Genomic DNA, 17,582 nt, shown 5'->3' on the forward strand with positions numbered 1-17,582 from the left:
ATGATCTCAGGGTCCTGGGATCAAGCCCCACGTCCGGCTCTCTGCTCAGCAGGGAGTCTGCTTCTTCCTCTCTCGATGCCTGCCTCTCTGCCTACTTGAGATCTCTGTCTGTCAAATAAATAAAATCTTAAAAAAAAAAGATGTAGCCTCTGCATGCCTATCCTTGATCCTGGGCAGGACTCTGTGATTTCCCCCAACTAAGAGAGGGACAGTGGAAGGAAACTATATGACTTCTAAGGCTAAATCTTAAAAAGGAAATTCAGCCTTCATCTGGAATGCCAGCAGCACATGTCCCTCTGGAGATTTGAGCTGCCATGTACAAAGTGTGACTCCCTGAAGCTGCCATTTTGAGAGGCCACGTGTTGATAAAGAGAAATGCTTGGGGAAACCATAGTAGTTTCAGTCTTCCCAGTCCAGATAGCAAATAGGTGAGGGAGCAACCTTTGAACCAGCTCTGGTCAGTGACTGCCACTGCAGAATAGAGGCCAAACAAGGCATGCCTCGCTGAGCCAAGGCAAGACCCAGAATTCCGAGAGAGAGAATAATAAAATGATGGTTTCTTTTTGCACCACTAAATTGGGAGTGGTTTGTTGTAGGGCAATGGAAACATGATAGACCTGATAAATAATTTAAAATATCTATTTTATATGAAAATACATGGAAAGAATATGGTGTAAAGCAAAATGCAAAATTCTATCCAGATGAGACTTCAAAAGAGTTTTCAAGCCTTTATGGTGTGAAGCACTTTTCCCAAGACTTTGTATCCACTGCACTCTGATATTAGAGCTACTTGAGAGAAAGCATTTGATAAGTGATGGCATAAGATAGAATATATTTAATGTTAGGAAATCTTCTAAATTAAAATCTGAAAATAACATATACTCTTAGATTTGAAAATTCTAGTCCTTAAGCCCCTGAGAACTTCTGACCAGAGAAATTTTCTCACACTGAAATAATGGGCTTGAATACAGTATTATAAATCAAAAATACAAAAATCCTGTCATATCACTTTACGATGGAATTTTTATGTGTTTCTTAACAACAACAACAAAAAGCTCAAAGAGAGAACATGCAAATGCCACCACTTTTTAACCTTACCATTGGAAAGATCTGACAGAGAAATTAGAATATAAACTAGAACGAATCAAGTAGTTTGCCTTTTTAAAATGTATTTCGATTCAATAAATTATTGATACAATTTTAAATGAAATTCTATTAAAAAACAGTATTTAATGTATGCCCTATATTATTGTAGATGACATGAAAACTAATGGTGAATAAGATATAATCATAGTTCTCAAGAAGCTAACAGTCAAAATGAGAAAACTCTATATAATAAATACATATATAAAACATACATACATTCAACATTTCTAACATGTATATTTAAAAGCCAAATATAGTAATATATCAAAGAATAAGAAAGAGAATTTAAATTTCCTCATTATCTTACTTTGATACTATATTGCCTGCGATGGTCTGTAGAAAATTCATCCGAAAAGCATGTGTCTCTTCTGCAAACACAGCTATAACAAAGCTGTCTTCTATCTTATAGGCAGTAACAGATGTGGCTTTTGAAGTGACACCCAAGACCTAAATAAATAAATATGTAAGTAAATAAATATTTGTAGTTGCAACAATCAGCTTTTTATCTCTGAATCAAGTCAAATAGCAAACTTTCTTCTAATTTTCAAGAGCTTCCTCTTAATACCTTTCCTTCACCACCCAAACTTGTAACATATGAAAATAAACCTTTTCATTTGGTATGTGTGAAACAATACCCTAAACTAAAAATTATAAATGTTCCCCAATTATTTGTTACCTTATTCTTCTATTATTTTAAATTAATCTCTATAAAATGTAATTATTTGGATGCCTTAAAGAGTGTCATATCGGTCATACCTGATTTGAGGTTGTAAATCCAGATCTCTCTATTTTGCATGAATCCAAGGCCTTAATTTTAGTCACTTTGTCCTGATGAGCCTGGTATGTCACCTTACAATCCCCAGAGATATCTACCTAAAAAGAAAAGTAAAAATACATCTTTAAGGATTTTCACATGGACCACTTAAATTCCAGTGGGAAGCGGCCCAAAAACTGGGGTTCCTGATATTGTGATGGGGGGCTGCTTTTTTGTCCAGGCTGACAAGGCCAAAGGACAGGAAGAATTCAGTGTTTCCTGAAGTGTGTGGATTCTTTTTCATCCTCTTTTGTTGCATCTTACGAGCCCCAGTAATAATAAAGGATTTCCTACTTCTCTTTAACATCTAGGAAGAATTAGACAAATGACCTGGTCATAATCAAAACCTCTGGTAAGTGGATAATTACGTGGGAAAGGGATCTGACTTTTAATGCTGTATCTAGATGTGAGTATGGGTGTGCACTGGCTTTTTGACTAGCTGAATATAATTAGAAATCCTTAAAAACTTGTAGGATTAATTCAACTCATTATAAGTCACGTTAACAATTTGAGTGTAGGCAAATGTATGTCTGTACAGACTGTTTAGCTTCTCTGTCCCTTCCCTTGGGTCTCAACTGGCACCACACGTGACTTTTATTCTAGTAAACTACCCAATATTCCCTTGGCCCAGCCCTGCCAATTAGATTTTTTTCACCCATTCCTGGGTTGGCTGAATTCAGAACAGGTAACTCAGACTCAGCCCCGCCTTTGACCCAAAGTGTGATACTGGGAGAGACACTTAACTTCTCTAGTTTAACCCCAGTTTCTTCATCCGTAAAATGAAGGGGGTTGGTATAGACCCTCGTTCCCCAAACTGACAATGCATCCAAACTCTCTGAGAAAACTGTTATAATACAGATGCTCAGGTCCTCCCTGATCTATTGAATCAGAATCTCTGCAGGGAATCCATATCTTAAATAAGGTCCCCATGGGATAGTGATGTACAGTGATGCCACTGAAATGCTCCCCAATGTTTTCTGCACCTCTGCCATTTAGTCATTCTGTAAGTCTCCTTGGTATAATAGATTCGAATTTCCTTCACCCTGTATTTGGGTACAAATTGGGATAAATGGCAATCTGTTTCACATGTAAATGAGACTTAACCACCCTAGTCACCCTTTCTGAGCATTACCACAGTAGTAAATTTTTATTGAATTTCTTAAAATAGAAATCCATATAGGCACCTTCTGTAACTATTGACAAATAATATACAGGATCCTTAATATTAGTAAGTACCTCGTTGGTGGTTCCAGAGCTTAACTGCATCTGAAATAGGCTAGCCAGTCCTCTCTTGAGATTTTCTATAGCCACCGGTTCATTTGGATATGAGTAGAATTCTTTGACCTGGGGTGGGGGGGAGACAACCATATATGAAGCAAAAATGCATCATTTATCAATTTGGTTAAATAATTAGTGGGAAAGATCAGATTTTCACCCTTATCAATCTGGAAGACAGAGATCTGTTACTCCAAAGCTGGGGATTTCTTTTTTTGTAAAAAGATGTTATTTAAGTTTCTACAAAGCTAGACCATGAAAATATAAAACTTTGGGAGGCAGATAATTAAGGCTCTGAACATGATGGGCATAGCCTAGGGAAGGAAAAAGTGCACTGATTTAGACTGAGATTTCTGTGAAAGCAAGAAGGATGCCCAAGGAAGAGAAATCAGGAATATTTTCTTTGGACATATCAATATGTTCCCTACCTGCAACACTGCTTGAAACAAAAATGAACCAATGTTTAAAACAAAGAAATCAGTTCTGGGAAGATAATATCAATTAACATACTTGATACTCATAAGCTAGCACAACCTCTAAGGGCTATGACAAGGGCCTACACACGGCCATAAGGTCCATGGACAAAATTCCACAGGAGTGATTTTCTCTGGCCCTCCAGAGCATTCATGTAGACCCTGGATATAAGGAGATAGAGATGGTGGGAGGATTTGAGGTTGAGATTGCTACCATTGCATGCCCTGACACAGGCACTGCTTTGAGTCCCTTCAGAAGGCAGGAGATGAGGTTGAAATGAGGAGGATAACTGTGATTTGTCTGTAATAGTCAATGACTTAGCTTTGTTTTATCCTTGACATTTATAGGCCCAGGGGTGATAACAATGTCTCATACCATTTTGGTAATTTAGGTTATGTTTAAGGAACAAGAATAAAAATACAGAGAATATTCTGGAAGGTCTGTCACTCTTCACCCTGTATTAACTCCAAACACCTCACACAATTTAGAAGTAGAGCATGGATATGGCTTCCTTGTAAAAATCCTCAAGGTCTATGGTAATTATAGCTGAGCATTCCTACTGGAAATATCCTGAATGCCTTCCTATTCTCTTGAAAACCAACCATGATTTCTCAAGTAAAACAGAAAGCTCAGTAATTACATAATGAATTCAATTAATACCAATTGAACAATTCAACTATATGAAAACTCTCTCACACCTTAGAAGAGAATATTCGACCTGACTTAGCCAAACAAATGCCTCAAATCTCTATTTTTATTTTCTACATATACTCTGCCTAGTGACAAATTTACTAGGTACTTTATCCAGCAATCAATTTTAGTCATTATACTGAACGAACTTATAAATGTTGGAATTGTGTTTGTTCAGGTTAAAAAGGAACTGGAATGGTGACCTCAGCATCTGAAAATCCATGGTATCATATTCTCAAACAAATCACTGGCAATTTCTCAGTTCCAAAGCTGAGTTTCTGATGTTCTATTTTGTAAACTGGGTCTTCCTTCCTTTTCAGAATTACAGTGTAACTTCCTTTTCAAATTTCTGGAAGTATATCTCCAGATAGCATGATTATTAAAGGTTCATAAGTGGATCGCTTAAACCCAGACACAGCCAGAAGGACTCACATAGTGGCAATACACATAGCCTACGACATGTCATTTTTGTGGCTTGAGTCTTAAGTACTTCAGAAAGAAAAGAGGAGCCATTAAATGGTGAAAACACTTGTATGGTCATCAGTATCCTCACTTTCCTTCCAGGCTATAAAATGTGCCTGAAGTATTTATATGAAGTTTTACTTAAAATTTCAGGCAACCTAGTTCTCTGATTTAATCTTTGGACTACAGAAAAGATTAAATGCTCTTTTATCAATGGCCCATGCCTACGGATCAAGCTTTGATCTTGACTGCTAGATCTCTAAAAAAATGGTATTAACAACTTTTTTCCCCCTAACAGATTGAACAAGATAAATTGGAAGACAAAAAGAGTTTTTTTTTTCATTCTTCTATTAATATTTATTGTTTCCCTAAAACTAGAAAAGTGGACAAATCTGTTTTTCCTCACTTGTATGGCTGCTATCTTTAGGGCTTAAATACTGTTCTTTTAGTGCAGGCCAAAGAGAATCAAAGCTCTGGTATCCATACTAGCTAAACGCCAAACTGTTAGAATTGAGTAGGCTCTCAAAAATTAAAAAAAAAAAAGTAAGTCAGGGGGCGCCTGGGTGGCTCAGTGGGTTAAAGCCTCTGCCTTTGGCTCAGGTCATGATCCCAGGGTCCTGGGATTGAGTCCCGCATCAGGCTCTCTGCTCGGCGGGGAGCCTGCTTCCCTCTCTCTCTCTCTGTCTGCCTCTCTGCTTACTTGTGGTCTGTCAAATAAATAAATAAAATCTCAAAAAAAAATAGTAAGTCAGAACTTTGCAGTTCAATGCATTTGGCTGTCACAGCAATAATCTTAAATTCATTATTTTGCAACAGGAACCAAGTAAGCTTTATTACATTCAGGCCATAAAGCTGATTTTCTTCATTCAGTTCTGAAATGAGCTCTGAACATCTGAGAGCACAGGACTCTTATCTAAATTCACAGTACCCACAGCTTCTGGAAAGCAACAGTGATACCAGCTAGTTACAAATTAAGTCTTAAACCCAAGAAAACCAAACATACAGGAAGACGGGTGAGTTGGGGAAAAGGAGATGTAGTGCCTCTTTTTGTCAATTTTTTTTTAAATATTTTATTTTTTTATAAGACAGACAGCGAGAGAGGGAACACAAGCAGGGGGAGTGGGAGAGGGAGAAGCAGGCTTCCCGCTGAGCAGGGGGCCCTATGCAGGGCTCGATCCCAGGACCCTGGGATCATGACCTGAGCCGAAGGTAGATGCTTAATGACTGAGCAACCCAGGTGCCCCTCTTTTTGTCAAATTTTGAGGGCCAATTTTGCCTTGGAATTTGTAGGGATTCATCATATTCTTTTCCTTGGGGGAAAAAATGTTTCCATACATCCCCTTAATTTTTACATTCTTTAAGAATAAGAGAAAGCAAAATTCCATTAACTGGCCCAAAGAGCAAAAATAAACAAAAAGAATTCCAGCCAACAGACTTAGCATTTTATTTAATCTACTTAGCTGGAGCGATGTCTCTACATACATCTTTGTTATACATATCTAACAGAGCACAGCTAGGCAATGACACGTTGGTAAATAGACCAGTGAAGATATATATGAAGAATTGAAGGTTTTCAAGGTGTCCTATTTCTTATGTGTGTGTGAAGGAGCCAAACTGCCAGATTCAGGGAACAAATCAATGCCCAGAAACAACACAAAATAAAGCGCCATCTCAGCAGCCACGAGGTTAATTTAATCAATAGTGACAGTGAAAACCAGAAATGGAAATCTGGTAATTATCCAGTTAATTGGATTAGCATTTCAGGCCCAAAAAAGAATCCATGCATCTTTCGCTTGTCAGTGTTAATCAACTTAACCAGGAAACTGTCATGTTTCCAACTTCACTTATGATTTGTAGACAAAACTAGAGCCATGCCCAAACACCTATATAGGGAAGATGAGTGGGCATGGAAAAAAGATTATGTGCAATAAATATGCATCTGAGTGTTTTCATGGGCTCTCGTTTATAATGCAAATGTAGGAGCTTAAGACAGGGGCTCCGGAAAGACAAAAAAATACATGCTGCTCAGCATCCTTGAAATCACAGAAATTTCAGGGGGGTAAAACTTAATTCAAACCTGGGGTAGAACATATTTTTTAACAACACTGCCAATCAGTAGTTCAGATTTTCCTTTCATAATTCCCCTCATAGTAAATTGAAGTGATCATTTAAATAATGATTTTTCTGACAGTGATGTGGCTGAAAATTCCACATGGCATCTTAGTCTCCAGGGTCATATTTTTTTTTTCCAACAAGTACTTTAATCATATCATTGATAGAGAGCACAATGCACTTTAACCTGAGGCTATCGTAAATCATTACAATCACAGCTCATGTAGAATTGGCATGTTGGAGTCACTGATATAATGATGTGGCAGCTCCAGCCCAGCCTTTGAACAGTGAGGGCATCAAGTCCTTTTGTGTGTGTAACAAGACTTTGTACTCCACTGCTACCCAAGGGGCTATAAAATGGTAGGCTGTCATTAAGATTATAAATGCAACTAATATTTTACAGGCTCAAGTGTATTTACACATTGGAAGGCCAGAGAAGAAAAAAACAGTATTTCAAGTTGTTGTGCCATATGAAAATCAAGTGAGTTACTAGATACATTGAAGGATCAAATAGGAATATTACAAGTCCTCCAAAGAGGTGGTACTTCCCCAAAGCCTTACCGCTGGAAGACAGTATAATGTAGAGGTTTCCAACCTAGCCTCTGAAATTAGACCTTCTGTTTTAATACCACCTCCACTGCTTGCCAGTTGTAGGACCCTAGGCAAGTTTCTTTACCACTCTTAAATTTGGTTTCCTAATCAATTACAAGATGCTTCCCAGAGCTGTCATGAGGACAGAAGAGATAATTCGTGAAATGCCTTCGGCCTCTGGTGCACAGTAAGTGCTCAGTCTGATTTAGCTTTTATTAAGCAAACAATAACCAAAGCCACTCTCAAAGTTCAACTCATTTTAACCCCAGGTATCCTTATACATTCATTCCTTTAGTTTACAAACATTCATTGAGTGGACACTATGAGCAAAGGCACTGAATATAGACAGTTAAAGACACAATTGCGCCTATGAGCTTACTCTGAATACTGAATGCAGACAAATACAGAGAGAATCTCAACATACAGTGATAAACACCAAATATAAGCGAGCCTAGAAGAATATGGCGTTTGGGAGAATGCTAGGAAATTCTCCCGGAACACCAAGTCAGTCGGTAGAAGGCATGGTTCTGGGTACTCTGGGGAGGAAGGGAGTGGAAGTCCACAAAGGAGAGAGGGAGGGACTGGAATATAAAGAGCAATGGGAATTTTCTCTACTGAAACCCATAATCTAATAATGAGCACAAATGACCTAAGGACAGTGATAAGGGCTATGAGTAAGCTACATGGTGCTAAGCAGGTTTTAAAGAGGGGTGGTGATTTCCAACTGGTTAGAAGGATATAAACTTTATAAAAGAAAGGGCCTGTGAGCAAAGCCTGAGGCATGATAAGTATTTTGACAAGGAAAAGAAAAAGCATTCTTAAGATGGGGATTCATATTCAGTTGTAGAAATTACAACACAAGAGTCCTTTTTTAGTACTTCCTATAAAAATGCATATCATTATTAGCAATATATCACATGTCTGAAATTTATACTTTAAAGTATTTGTTTTTACCTTTATTTTGAATCTAGAAAATTTTAATCTAGAGACATTTTGGAGACATATGGCACTTAAACTCTAATGATCTCTTATTATTTTTCTACTTTGGTACCTAAAATTGATCATCTTTACAGATGCGTTTTTAGGTCTGTCAATATAGTATCTATGCTTTTCATAAGTCCACATATGTAATGTCTAATAATTCACTGATCACAATTGTATCTTAATTCCAAACATATTTAGACCATTTTTAATAGACTACAATCAAATCATAAGTAATGTAGACTTATAGAATTCTCTGAGCAAATTTCCAAATGGATATTATAGTGTTCATACATTACTTTAATAAATAAAATGCTTTTCAAAATCATAGTTTTTAAATAAGCTCTAAGTACTTTTTTTAAAAAATCAACTCAACCTTAGGAATTCCATGCCCTTTCCAAAGCTTCAGTTTTGTACATTAGCCAGATACTGATATTCTTATGAGTTAACATCATTAATCTAAATTAGATCATTTTAATCTCATAATTTCTCTACTTTCCTGAATGATATAATCACCTGTGATGACCTAGTGAGTTACAGTATTTTTCTAATCCTTCTTAATGTAGTAAGGAATATACCTTTTAAGAATGCCTCTCAATAAATACTTGATTCTACTATAAAGATTTTCATAAAAATGGGAAACAAATGGCTAAAAAATATGAGTGAATTCAATGCCTTGATTTACTTCTGAAGTATTTAACTTGCAATCTCTACTTATTCTTGAAAAAGTTCCATTTACTATGAAAGTGATGATATCATGATTACTTCAAAATAATAACTACTGACAGGAAGAAAAATTTGAAGTAGGAAAGATGTGGGATCCCCAAAATCACTTTTACCTTTCCATGGACTAGATGAAGGAGCACAGGTCTTTGTAAAGCTTCTAGGTTTTCTTTTCTTATGATTTTGGGTGGGTTTTTTCCTTTGAAAATGCTCTTCTCTCCTCTCTGCTCATTCACATTTTCAACATTTACATCTTTCATCTGGAATCATGGAAAGAAACCTGTTAGAAAAATTTGCTGTGTGCATTTCCATTACAGTCTCTTAGAAAATAAAATGATAAAGCAATAAACAGGGTTGTCCATAATGTATTCTGTTGGTTTTCAATTCACGATTCATAGGACTTAGCCATTACCTTTAAAAGAATGGAGAAGGTACCCAAAAATTGGGTTTTTGAATTAGGTAAAAATTCTGATTCCTAAAGAAATCTGTGAATTCAGGTTTACAATAATTATGAATGGAAGGTGGCTCTTTTTTGTCAGTTACTCCCTTATTCATGTTGACTGTTGCTGTCAGCCTGGTCTCTTTACCATTTTTTTGAAAGGAATACTAACCCATCGTACTTCATTTACATATGCAAAATTAAAGATGAACAGTCTGGTTACTGAAAAAGGAAGTACATATGTTTTCTACAAAGTACTTTACTGTCCTATTGAGAAATGTCTCAGAGAGGTGGATGATGAAGTTTTGATCCAACTTGGAAGATACAACAACTATGAGAGACATCTAAAGAAGCAAAGATCACTTGGGACACGTATTACACTGACACCTCATTATAAAGTTTATCAACAACTACTTATCAGTTACAAGGGAATGGATCTTGGTCCTGTGTACCTGTTTCACACTAACATGGAGAAGAATAACTGACTTTACTAGAGAAATCTATCGCCTTTAGGCTCTTAAAAGCAAATATGGAATCACTATATATTAAAACTGAAAGTTCAAGGCCCCAGAAGCCATCTAATTTGACCTCTTTCTCAACACATAAATCTAATTATCATAACTGACCAAATACTGCGATGCAGGCCAGTGAGTGGTTCTTACCTCAGGAAGAACACAGAATTGGTTCACTTCCTCATTGGTAATTCTGTTACATGAAAGAACTCAGAAAAATTGAGACCTCCCTATTTATCTCTTCTTTATGCTAGAATGGTCTTGTTTTTCACATGACTATGGATTCCAGACTTCTCATTCCTAAAACATCTCAAGTGAATTTTAGTTTAAGTGTGCCTATTAAGGCAAAATATAGAACTGAACATCATGCTATAGTTGCTTACCAACATATATCTTCTTTTGCTTGATTCAACAACTTGGAGAGACCAGATCACTTTTGATTAGCAAAAACTTCAAAACTGTAGATCTACTTATTTTAGTTATAGATAACAGACTAAATGGATATATAATGAAGAGCACAAAAACATTGAATGATACTCTTCACAAAGACTTTGCTGACCTCCAATCTTCGCATCTCTGGTAGAGGATACCTACTGTTATTTGGATAAGTTGGTCATCATCGCCATCAGGATTCCTCCAGAGTAAGATGACATCCACATTAGATGAAATTCGGTAGCCTACACTGTCTTCTTGTTTTCCTTTGCCCCGATCAAGAAAAACTTCGGTGGAATATGTGAGTTTGTACAGCCGGTCATTATTTAATGAGAGACCAGTTGTGTGACCTGCATAAAGATTGTGACACAAGTCAAGTTTCAGTTGTAAGGGACCTGTCAGGCCAGGAACTGTGCTTTCTTGCTATAAAGCATTGCTCATCTAGCACAGTGGTGCCTGGTGGGAGCTTAGTAATATTTGCTAAATGAAAGATAGTTCTACTCTCCATCTGCTGAAATTATAGACTTGAACAACAACAAGAAGAACAACTAACAAACAAATAAGCTTCCCTTCCAGAAAACTTTTGTTTGTATCCCTAATCAACAATCAGATTATTTAATTTTGCCCTGATTGAACCATAGAACATTTTTTAAAGAAATGTCATCATATTGCTTTTAAATTATATGATTTCTCTTCTCCCCCCAGCTTTATTGAGGTATGATGAATATGATTTAAAGTAAAGGGTTAGTCAGGAATTGCTTTACAAAATTAATAAAAACCATTTGTAATTAAGATATCATTTCAGTTCAACAGATCAATACCAAGGTAATTTTAAGGGCTACAAGGCAATTCCTTGAATTGGATATTTAAAGACAATCCCCTGCAATGTAATTTACTCTATTAATTATAGTAAATATATTTATTTAAGTTTATTTAACTGTAATAAACTTTAGCACAGGGGTGCCTGGGTGGCTCAGTGGATTAAAGCCTCTGCCTTTGGCTCAGTTCATGATCCCAGGGTCCTGGGATCGAGCCCCACATCGGGTTCTCTGCTCAGCAGGGACCTTGCTTCCTCCTCTCTCTTTGCCTGCCTGTGATCTCTGTCTGTCAAATAAATAAGTAAAAATCTTGAAGAAAAAAAATTAGCACAAAGGTACATTTCAAAGCTACACATACATACGTAAATTTAAATTAGCTGAATAAAATAATGTTTTATACATAAAATCTTAGTACAGGCTTTAATATGGCAGGGAGTTTAATGTCAAACAATATAGTGAGCCAGAATAATTGATACATGGAGCAATTCACCTACTCTCTAATTCAGGTTAACTTAATCCAAAGAAATGTGAAGGAGTAGGATCAACTCTTTCAGACCTAATGGGGTAGGTGCCATTATTAGTTTCCTTTTACAGATAAGGAAAGGGAAGGGCACAGAGATTATACATTTTATCCAAGGTTACCCAGACAGTTAGTGATAGAGACAGGACTTGAACCAAGCCTGTCTGGCTCTAGAGACCATGCTCTTCCTTTATTACATACATCTAAACCTTGGGTTGAACTCTTTTCCATTCCTAGGGAGTGAGCTAGGGATTCACTCATACATTCAATAAAGATATACTGAGCACCTACTGGGTGTTAGGCACTTTTCTATTTCTGGGGTTATACCTGTTATAAGCAGACAGAATATCTGCCTTTGTGGAGTTTACACTTGAATGAGGAGGAGATGGGCAATAAAAAAGTATATAAGCAAATTACAAAGTGTTAGAAATGCTAATGAAGAAAAATGAAATAAGAAAGAGAATGGGAATGTTGAGGGAAAAACCTTTCTGAAAAGGTTATATTCTGGGCAAAGGCTACTTAGGCTAGCCACATGGATATCTGTGGGAGGAGCATTTCCCTCTCCTTTATCCCAACACTTTTACCTTCCCCTCCAACCCTCCCCCTCACAAACACACACACACACACACACACACACACACAGGTAATAGCAAGTTTAAAGGCCCTGGGGAATGCTCAGCGTAGGTGTAATGAAGATCAAGAAGGCCAAAGAGGCTGCAGTTAAGTGAAAGACACTACAAAAGATGACATCAAATAGCTACCTATGGGTGACCAGGAGACCTGCAGGGACATGACAGAATTTGAGTGATATGGGAAGCCCCTGGAAAGTTTTGGGTGGTGAAGTTACATGTTCTGACAAAGCTTCAAAGAAAGGAGATAAAGAAACAAGAAATAGGAATCTACAAAAGCCATGAAAAGGAAAGGTGGGAGGTGGGTATCTAAGAGTATACATATAAAAACAGACACTGTCTAAGCACCTATCAGGCAGAACCTCAGGTATAAAATATAGAAGATAGAAAAAGTCAGGAAAAACCTTGAAGGAGATAAAGTCTGTGACTATCTCTTGCCTCCCCTACCTCCACCTCTTCTACATTTTAATTGGGGACACAGCTACAAGTTCAAACATTAGCTTTCTGGCCAGGAAAGGTATTTTGGTCAGAGAGGCCTACTTTTTATGATGCGTATCGAATTCCACAGAGGGCATAAAGGAAATACATCTTATCTAATCCTCACAGAAATTCTGAAAGGTAAGCATTATATGACAAGCTGAGGAAAGCTGACTCTGCTATCAATCCAACATAGCAGATAGAATGCAGAATTTGATGTCTAAATTAGTGAGATCCAAGTTTTGTGCACTACACAAAGATGTCTTCTGGTTAAAATAACTATGAAAATTTTGTAGGGAGGTAGTATCTCTTAAATTCCAGAGATCTCCAAAGTATCATGCTGATCATTTTTTTCTTACTTTTACTTTACCAATCAAAAGAATGTGAAAACAGACAATATATTACAGGTCAGTTCTTGACTATGATTTGGAAGTGATAAAGCATTGGAAAAAGTAGGTCTCATTCCATATCTTTTTCCCACTTTTTTTTTTTTTTTCTTAGAGAAACAGAAAGGGATTGGGGAAAGGCAGAGGGAGAGGGAGAAAGAGAATCTTAAGCAGGCTCCACACCCAGAGCAGAGCCCAACATCTCACCACCCTGAGATCATGACCTAAGCCAAAACCAAGACCCAGATGCTTAACCAACTGAGCCACCCACGTGTCCCTTTCTTAACTCTAATAGGAGATAAAACCTAAAAGGATTCAAATAAGTGGACTGCTGTAATATTGTCCCTGTTATCCTTTCCTCTTTGAAAAGTATTCCTCTGTTTATGTTATTCAGAGATCTGGCAACAATGGGCAATGGGAGCATATTCTATTCATACTATTGACTTATTTCTTTCTTAGGCTATTGCTCTATAAAATATGCAAAATGGCACTTTTTGGAAACTAAGTTTAGATAAAACCTCTTCAATATGCTCCTTCAAATGCATTTAAAAATTTTAAGTGACTTAAAAGCAACAAAACTCTCAGTTTTGAACCTGTTAAGAAATATCTTAAAATATGCATTTACCAAAATTAGGTAAATTCAAGGTGAGACTTAAAGACAAATGCAGTATTGATAAGGATAGGTAATGGAATTTAGGATTCCAACAGAAAACTACAAGGCAAAAAGTAAAAGAGTAGAATGAAGGATAAAGGCAAAAGGTTGGAAGATGATTAATGTGAACGGACTGAAAAGTGCAGGTCTGGCTGGGGACTGAGAGAAAGACTGGAAGTGAAGGGACAGTTCATGTATAGAGGTAAGAAGATTAAATAGAAAACTCATGCCTGGGTTAGCAAAAGTAAAAGTACTATCAAGAAATCTTGAGGAAAGCACTGAGAATAGACCCCGGCATGACAAAATACAATTGAAAAAAAGTAAGGAAAACTTGAGTCTTTAGGACATTCACACTCAGCCTATCTCTTCTAAGTAGACCCTAGTCCATATTAATTCTACCCTTACTTTTCTTCAGTCCAACCTGCACTCAGAATCCCCCCAGATCTGGGGATTTGCTAAGCAGTTGCATTTATAATTAGGTTTGAGATGGGTTTTGAGGTTATACATGAGATCCCAAAATTTATAATGGTCTGATTTTAAAATAGACTTTTACAAGTAGTTTGTTTCTTAAATGTCAATCATTACAGAGGGCAAGGTATCTATAATGAAATCATGGTACCATAAGACAAAAAGTTATCACATCCAGGTAGAGAGAGCTGTCAAGTCCTCTACTTTTTATTTATGATATTTGACATAAGCAGCTTGTAGCCTGAAGCTAATGATGCTTTGCTTTGGGGCTCTCCCACCCCCAAGCTCTTTCCAAGGACTTGGAAGGGGACCCTAGCAATGTGTACACATGCCATATCTTTTTTTACGGTAACATTTGCAGAAGTAAGATGTTTTTGCAATCTTTTCTCAAAGATGGCTCCTAAATTGCATAAGCTTCAGGTTCTAAAACTCTGGAGTTGCCACTGAGCTTGTATACAACAAACTGTAGCTATCTGTCATGTTCTAAACTGTATTTCTGTATGTCATTGTAGTGTGTGTGTGTGTGTGTGTGTGTGTGTGTCTGTGTGTCTCTGTGTGTGTGTGTGTCTGTGTGTTTTAGAGTCTTCAGAAGTGCATGTATTGGAAAACATCAAGTTATCCAATTTTCTCCTTTATAAAGTGGGAAAAAATAGAAGTGTATAATAACTACTATAGTTCAATAATTTTTCTCAAAATAATAAGGGTATTAGATTTGATACTACGATATATAAATCCCTCATATTTTAAACACTATAAACAATTTATTTGGCAGATATACCACATAAGGACTGTATTTTTAAATAATCAACACTTTGGAAACTGGCGAAAAATACCATCTTTAGTTCAAGAACTTAAATTTAGCCTTGCATTTATTGCTTCAATAACAAAGATTGTCTCTCAAGAAAAATCTTGAGACTAATTTTATCTTAAGATCAAAAGCTACTTATCCCAAAAGTGTTTTAGAACTTTATAAGTGAATTGTTTTACATCACTTAGAGTACATAGTTATTAAAACTGGACCCTATCATGCTAAGTTATGTGTTAGATCAATTGGTTTTTTACAGTGTGTGCGATTAAGAGACTCTAAATGTTTATTTTACATCAGGTACAACATGTAGAAATCCAAGGAGTTTGTTTATATACTAGGTGATTTAAACAAAATTCCATATTAATACATTTCATTCAGCTTTTAGAAAACATCCCTTTTAAAATATGTTTGTTCTGAAAGGTATCAATTCCTATGTTTTTTAAAATCAACTTTTCTTCAAGTAGAAACTATAACTGGTAACGCTATTAATCCAAACATAATAATTCTTATTTCTGAAATCTATACCATGTAGTTTTATTTTCTTTAATTCACCAATTATGATAATTCTCACTTTTGAATGGTAATACAATTAAATGCATGCTTTACCATTTCATTCATAACTCTTTGGGAGATCAAATGCCTTTTTCATTGGGTCTAATTCTTCTTGATGTCACATTGCTAAGCAACTAGAAGGAAATTTAAAAACTGGGTTTTTTTTTTTTTTAAATCCTCTTTTACAATTCAAATGAAGGAGCTGCATTCAGTTAGTGACCAACAACAGCAGGTAACAATAGCTGGCATTTCTTTTCTCTTTTAAAAATAGACCATGAATGAGAAACTGAAGCAAGGAGCACATTAATCTAAGGGGCTGAAACTAAAAGGAACCTCTGTTTTCTTAATGTATGTAGGAATTTGAATTTGGTTTTCATTCCAACCCAGGCATGCCTTCACGAATATTCCAAAGTTATGTCGTTTTGAAGATGGTTTAGTTAGGAACTCTTTCACTAGTCACACACACACACACACACACACACTTTTTCCCTCAATGATTAAAACTAAGGTTTAGCAAAAATACAAACTTACCTTTAACTGAAGCTGAATATGAGGAAATGAAGCAGAGAAAAAGCACGGCGAGGAGAATCATATTGACTAGCTACCCTCTAATGCATCCAGTTCCCAGCCAGGAGTCACTGAGAAGTGGACTCTTCTGATGGCAGCGAGGGAGTGACCCTCCTCAGAACCTGCAACAAGCATGTTTATCTTTGGGGAAAGGTCAGATTCCAAACTCCAAAATGAGGACCTAAGGTCACCAAAGAACTCACTATTAATGATTAAACTTAGGTGGGCTGCAGTTTTCAGTCTCTCACTCTACTTAATTATTTTTTTTTTTTTTACTTAAGAAGAAAAATCAAGAAAATTTTCACTTTTGAGAGCTAAACCAGTCTGCCTTCCTATCAATTCAGAAGTGTGGAAGGACACTTGAGAAAAACTGGTGGTGATACTTCTCTGCTCAATACACAGTCATCATCATCCTATGTTAAGTGCTTTTCTGTGCATTTTCCCACTTTATGTGGGAGGGTGGTGAGGATTCTCAAACTAAGCTAAACTTAATTGAATTTTATTACATCCTTGGAATTTTTTAATACTATGTGTATGCTATTATTTAAAAATCATTCTGAATTTTAAGATTTATTTTTAAATTTTTAAGTTGTACCACCACCAACCACTTCAAAATAATGTTATAGCAGATAGAGCTTTCCATTTTGAAAACTAGACTGTTCTCTTTATGTGTGAAATTAATGGGGTTGTAGTAAATCAGCACTATCACTAACATGCTAGCAGGTCAAGTGAGGATATTATAGCAGAACTCTAGCTATTTCCATGACAGGAAATACTTGTCTGAGTCCTCAGATTGGCTAGGTGTCCCCTGTGCTTTCTGGATCCCATTTCTAGGAAGAGATTCAGAAGGGAAATTCTAGCCCTTAGCATTTTTGCTACAGAAAATTAATTAGGAAATTTCTCTAGAATTAAAGTGAATATTCTAGTTTGGTTAAGTGAACCAACTCTTGTCCTTGAAAACTCCTGCAAGAGAAACCTGCTATGAAGAAAACCTACTAAAATGAGATGGTTGGTGGGGAGTCCGGGTGTCTGTAGGGATGTTTTGGCAGGGAGT

General features: G+C 36.5%; 1 protein-coding gene across 2 annotated transcripts in view; it reads right to left on the reverse strand.

The window, feature by feature from the left end:
- The window catches only part of MTTP (microsomal triglyceride transfer protein), a 55,899-nt gene that overhangs the window by 27,624 nt on the left and 10,693 nt on the right, over positions 1-17,582 (reverse strand). Inside the window, exons 1-6 of one of the 2 annotated variants that reach the window (XM_032861055.1) lie at positions 16,493-16,848; positions 10,814-11,001; positions 9,385-9,528; positions 3,197-3,304; positions 1,903-2,019; positions 1,454-1,593 (exon numbers count right to left, since the gene is read on the reverse strand). In XM_032861055.1, the coding sequence (XP_032716946.1) occupies positions 1,454-1,593; positions 1,903-2,019; positions 3,197-3,304; positions 9,385-9,528; positions 10,814-11,001; positions 16,493-16,553 (758 nt within the window). In that variant the 5' untranslated portion in view covers positions 16,554-16,848. Of the gene's footprint in view, positions 1-1,453; positions 1,594-1,902; positions 2,020-3,196; positions 3,305-9,384; positions 9,529-10,813; positions 11,002-16,492; positions 16,849-17,582 lie in introns of those variants that run through there. The other variant, XM_032861064.1, reaches the window with a different exon arrangement.

This window comes from Lontra canadensis, unplaced genomic scaffold (assembly GCF_010015895.1).
Source record: "Lontra canadensis isolate GAN:19392208 unplaced genomic scaffold, GSC_riverotter_1.0 scaffold1, whole genome shotgun sequence".
NCBI lineage: Eukaryota > Metazoa > Chordata > Mammalia > Carnivora > Mustelidae > Lontra > Lontra canadensis.